The following is a 6,147-nucleotide window of genomic DNA, read 5'->3' on the forward strand; positions in this document are numbered from 1 at the left end:
TCCTCGCCCCATCTGTCTTTATTTGTTTTTTGCTTCCTCGTATTTCATCTTACGTCCTTCCCTCTTCCTCCCTCCCTTCTCTCTTCTTCTGTGACCCCTCATCTCCTGTCCTCTTCTTCCTCTCCCTCCATCCTACCTGCCTCACTTTCCCCTTATTTCCTCCTTCCTTCCTTCCTCTCTCCTCCCTCTGTACTGCCTCCTCTCTTCTCCTGTGACCCTCATCTCCTGTCCTCTTCTTCCTCTCTCCATCCTACATGCCTCAATTCCCCCTCATTTCCTTCCCTACTTCCTCTTCCTTCCCCTCCTCCCTCCTCACTGCCCTCTCTCATGGTCCTCCCCCCAGGGCGTCGGCGCTCTGCGGACACGGTGGTGGTGGCGGCACAAGTTGACGGTGAGGAAAGTGGACGCCGTCAACACCACCTTCATCTGCGAGGTCAAGAACAAGCACGCGCCAGCCACCACCAGATCACCACCCTCGTCATCGGTGAGTCCAACGGCGGCACACACACACACACACACACACTGAGAATCACACGAGGTGGCTAATGCTTCTTCACACATTATCTCCAACTGCAGGAATACAGATACACTTACACACATGCACAGAAACATAAACCTCTCTCACACACACACACACAGATATGCTGTGCTCATGCTGGGATCAGGGCTGATGTGGGAGCTGCACCCCCCACCGCGCATTGGGGCCAGATCTCAGGTCGAGGGCCGACTCGTGACCCTTGACCCCCGGGGGCTCTGGCCCTGCGGTGGATTGTCTGGAGGGGTTTCTAAAGTTGACGTTGGTGTGAGCCAGTTTGCACAGGTTTTGCTTTTCCTTCTCTTCTTCCTTGTTCCCTTCTTCACATCCACTGTTCTCTCTTTCTTTCTTTCTTTCTTCTTTTCGAACTAACAGCTCCGGCTCTTTCTTCAGTTTCCTCTTCCACCTTCTGAATCTCCTCTTTCCCGCTCTGGTACGAGGACGACCTTCACGTGTCCGCATGCTCTCTCTGGGTCTCGACCTTTGACCTTTGTAGTCCGGTGATTCGGCCGCTGTTGCCACGGCGTCCAGTTTGGGGTTTTTTCTTCTATTTTTACCCCGTGCCTCTGATGCTTTCACATATTGATCCGACACACTCACACACACACACACACACACACACTCACTAGCGCACACACTCACTAGCGCACACACACGAAACCCAGGAACATGCTCCAATGCCTCACTGCTCTTCAGCATGCAGGCCTCCAAGCCTGTCAACAGTGTCTCCTCTCTTCTTTTTCATCGCTGTGTGTGTGTGTGTGTGTGTCCACACTGCCTGCTTGACTGGTCAAAGCGTTTCACTTCCGTTGACTCTCCTTGTTGTTTCTCATTGTTTTGATGAACCGGTTGCCGTCTTTCCAGCGGAACAACTTCCTCTCTCTTCGCCGGCCGGAGGGAGAGCTATTTAGAAACATTCGTGGGAAACGAGAGTCGAGATTTGAATGCCTCTCCTCCGGTGAACAGAAGACGCTTTGTAGCCGGGCGGCGTGGTCGGGGGGGAGAGGCGTGGAGGTTCACACTGCCCTGGCTGGCACTACAGAGGGTGTGCGGCGGCACAGTACATCGCTGAGGAGCTGAACACCCCAAATGGTCACATGCAAACGCGTGCCACACACACACACAGATATGCTGTGCTCATCTGGAAGGGCTGATGGACCACCCCACCCGCATGGGCAGACCAGTGGGCGCTCGGACCCTTCACCTCTCCCTGCCCAGGTGTTGTCTGGAGGTTCAAAGTCTTGGTGCACCCCTGACGGTTTTGCTACCTCTCTCCCTGTTTCATAAATGTTCAGTTGTCAGCTTCTTTGTCTTGCTCCCCTGCCCATGCATTTCAACTCAAAACTCCCCGCCGAAGAGGCACTTCACCGCCCTTTCCCCTGGGGGACTTTGCTTGAAGCGGTGTGGCCGCTGCCACGACATTTTCCGCACTCACAACCGGGCTGGCTGCTCACATGTCGCAACTGCACCCGCCGCCAGGTGGTGAGGATGGGTACCACCTCAGAGCCGCTTGACCTCAACACACGGAGCCTCAGGGAGGAGTGAGCCCCAGGCCCTCTACTCCCCTGTACACCCTGCTTTTGACTGCCACGGCCACATACACAGCTCCAACGCGATCATCATCAAGTTTGCTGACGACTACAACTTGAGTGTTGGGGGAGCTGATGCCAGCCGGGCCGACGACTTAGACAGCCCTACTCTGGAGGAGGTTGGATCACTGAGTACCAGTGGGAAGCCAGGAGAACAGCCTCCTGGCCCTCAACGTCCAAGAAGACCAAGGAGCTGATCGTGGACTACAGGGAAGCGGAGAGGAGAGCACACCCCCATCTCCACATAGACGGAAGTTGCAGTAGAGGAGGGTCAGGCAGTTTCAAGTTCACTCGGCACATCTCCCGAGGACCTCACATGGACCCACGCACACCACTCACGTGGTGAAAATGGATGCAATAAATCGCGCCTGTATTTCCTGGCGACTGAGGAAATTCAACATGGTCTCCCTCGTGATCCTCAGAACATCTCTCACCACCAGTACCATCGAGAGCAGTTCTGACAGGTTGCATCACCGTCTGGTAATCGGAACTGCACCGCCTGGAGCGAGGGGCACTATAGAGGGTGGTGCGGTCGGCACAAGTGTACATCGTTGGAGGTGAAGCTTCCTCTCCATCCTGACATATACACTAAGCCGGTGCGTGGTACAGGGCCAAACGGATGATGAAAGACAATAACCACTTTTTGCCACAAACTGTTCACCCTTTCTACCGTTGTCAGGCGCAGGCGATACCGCAGTATCAAGTGCATGCACGATAAACAGACTGAGGGACGGCTTCTTCTGTGTCAGGCTGCATCAGGCTGCTGAACAAGGACTGAGACTCCTCATTAACACTATACACCATGTTCTAACAGATTATCATGTGAATATCTATGGCCATGGTGTATATTTTATTACATTGTTTTATATATATATATATTGTATATATATATACATATATATATATATATTGTCTCAAAAAAGTGTATATTTTATTACATTGTTTTATATATATATATTGTCATGATGTATATTCTATTACATTGTTTTATATATATATTGTTAATACTTTCTTCTTTTTTTGTGTGGATATTGTATAGTCTATTCTCATTCTCATTCTTATTCTTTTTTTAGTCTGCTACTGCTGTCGGGTGTTTTGCACATAAGAATTTCACAAACCGATTATACTTGTATAAAAGGGGATGTGACAATAAAAACTTGAAGTTGAAGTTGAAGTTGAAGTTGACACACACACACCTCGACCCCTCGTTGTGTTAGTTTAGTGAAGGCGTGAGGGATCCCGTCTCCTGTGTAGCTCAGATCAGCTTTAATAGGTCAACGCTCTCCAGGAGGAAAACACACACACACACAAACACACACACACACACACACACACACACACACACACACACACTGAGTCTCCAGCACCCAGTCCTCTCCTCACACTCCGGTCCCCGTCCCTCTCTCTCTCGGCGAAGTGTTTTCTGCTCTGCCTGCTTTACCTTCCGACACACACACACGAGGCTCCGCCTCCTGTGAAACCGACGCTAACTGATTCTTGTTAACGCGAGTCGCGAAGGCTCCACGCCGCCGACAGCTGCGTCCCGAGGCGTCGTGTCCTCGGGTCGCCGGCTGTCCGTCCGGCTCGTTCTCGGGAACCGCTCCGGCTCATGTCCTCACATGTTGGCGCGGACGTCCGCCTCCGACTCGAGGGCGGACCGATCGGACTCGACTCAGGACCCGGCGTCGCTCACACACACCTCCATGCGACGCCTGAAGCGAGACGAGCTCCGTCCCGCTGGCTGTCGACCCTCTCTGGCTGTAGCACGCTCGCTAACGGGCGTTGTGGAGATGCTAAGTGGGAGGAGCTGCTATCTTGACGAGGTTGTGACTGCTTGTCTCCCTCCTGCAGACCCGCCCTCCGTGTCCATCGAGGGCTACGACAACAACTGGTACGTGGGCCGCTCGGACGCCACGCTGCTCTGCATGGCCAACGGGAACCCCGCGCCCACCGCCGTCACCTGGACCGCGTAAGCGACCACGCCTCTTTCTGCTGTACCCCTCCCCCCCTCCCCCGCTCCGAGAGAGAGCGACGGAGTTCCTCACTGTTCCACCGCGGCTCGTCTCCGAACGACTCGTTTGCTCGTTTCCTGACGAGCACACGATGCTGGCGGCGGCGGGCAGATGGCGGCGGCGCTCTGTGCGTGGCGTCCTTGTGGCGACGGAGCGGCTGCTCACGCGTCTGTGATGAGGCGTTAACGCCGCTCTGAAGATCACAAACACTCTGCTTTGACATCTCTAATCGCTCCTTCCTTTCCTCGCCCCATCTGTCTTTATTTGTTTTTTGCTTCCTCGTATTTCATCTTACGTCCTTCCCTCTTCCTCCCTCCCTTCTCTCTTCTTCTGTGACCCCTCATCTCCTGTCCTCTTCTTCCTCTCCCTCCATCCTACCCGCCTCACTTTCCCCTTATTTCCTCCTCCCTTCCTTCCTCTCTCCTCCCTCTGTACTGCCTCCTCTCTCCTCTCCTGTGACCCCTCATCTCCTGTCCTCTTCTTCCTCTCTCTCCATCCTACATGCCTCAATTCCTCCTCATTTCCTTCCCTACTTCCTCTCTTCCTTCCCCCCCCCCTCCCTCCCTCCTCACTGCCCTCTCTCATGGTCCCTCCCCCCCCCCCCCCCCCCAGGGCGTCGGGCGCTCTGCCGGACACGGTGGTGGTGAGCGGCAACAAGTTGACGGTGAGGAAAGTGGACGACGCCGTCAACACCACCTTCATCTGCGAGGTCAAGAACAAGCACGGCGCCAGCCACCACCAGATCACCACCCTCGTCATCGGTGAGTCCAACGGCGCTCACACACACACACACACACACACTGAGAATCACACGAGGTGGCTAATGCTACTTCACACATTATCTCCAACTGCAGGAATACAGATACACTTACACACATGCACAGAGACATAAACCTCTCTCACACACACACACACAGATATGCTGTGCTCATGCTGGGATCAGGGCTGATGTGGGAGCTGCACCCCCCCCCCCACCCCGCATTGGGGCCAGATCTCAGGGCGAGGGCCGACTCGTGACCCTTGACCCCCGGGGGCTCTGGCCCTGCGGTGGATTGTCTGGAGGGGTTTCTAAAGTTGACGTTGGTGTGAGCCAGTTTGCACAGGTTTTGCTTTTCCTTCTCTTCTTCCTTGTTCCCTTCTTCACATCCACTGTTCTCTCTTTCTTTCTTTCTTTCTTCTTTTCGAACTAACAGCTCCGGCTCTTTCTTCAGTTTCCTCTTCCACCTTCTGAATCTCCTCTTTCCCGCTCTGGTACGAGGACGACCTTCACGTGTCCGCATGCTCTCTCTGGGTCTCGACCTTTGACCTTTGTAGTCCGGTGATTCGGCCGCTGTTGCCACGGCGTCCAGTTTGGGGTTTTTTCTTCTTCTATTTTTACCCCCGTGCCCTCTGATGCTTTCACACATTGATCCGACACACTCACACACACACACACACACACACACTCACTAGCACACACACACGAAACCCAGGAACATGCTCCAATGCCTCACTGCTCTTCAGCATGCAGGCCTCCAAGCCTGTCAACAGTGTCTCCTCTCTTCTTTTTTTTCATCGCTGTGTGTGTGTGTGTGTGTGTGTGTGTCCACACTGCCTGCTTGACTGGTCAAAGCGTTTCACTTCCGTTGACTCTCCTTGTTGTTTCTCATTGTTTTGATGAACCGGTTGCCGTCTTTCCAGCGGAACAACTTCCCTCTCTCTTCGCCGGCGTCGGAGGGAGAGAGAGCTACATTTAGAAACATTCGTGGGAAACGAGAGCCGGAGATTTGAATCGTCTCCTCCCGAGGAACAGAGACGCTTTGTAGCCGGGCGGCGTGTCGGGGGGGAGGCGTGGGAGGTTCACACGTGGCTACGCCGCTCCCATTCTCGCTGGCAGTGTGACTGACGGAGCGTCAGGAAGCTACGGGAGCTGAACACCGTGAAATGCTTCACATGCAAACGTCCTCACACACACACACACACACACACACAAGCACACACAAGCCACACACACACACACACACGTACACTC

At 54.0% G+C, this 6,147-nt stretch overlaps 1 protein-coding gene across 2 annotated transcripts in view; it reads left to right on the plus strand.

Moving 5' to 3' along the window:
* pvrl2l (PVR cell adhesion molecule related 2 like) overlaps positions 1-6,147 on the plus strand; it is a 350,989-nt gene that overhangs the window by 144,914 nt on the left and 199,928 nt on the right. For both annotated transcript variants that reach the window (XM_056412531.1, XM_056412522.1), the window contains exons 5-6: positions 3,976-4,093; positions 4,749-4,897. In XM_056412531.1, coding sequence (XP_056268506.1) covers positions 3,976-4,093; positions 4,749-4,897 — 267 coding nt within the window. The remainder of the gene's footprint in view (positions 1-3,975; positions 4,094-4,748; positions 4,898-6,147) is intronic.

This window comes from Pseudoliparis swirei, chromosome 1 (genome assembly GCF_029220125.1).
Source record: "Pseudoliparis swirei isolate HS2019 ecotype Mariana Trench chromosome 1, NWPU_hadal_v1, whole genome shotgun sequence".
Lineage (NCBI taxonomy): Eukaryota > Metazoa > Chordata > Actinopteri > Perciformes > Liparidae > Pseudoliparis > Pseudoliparis swirei.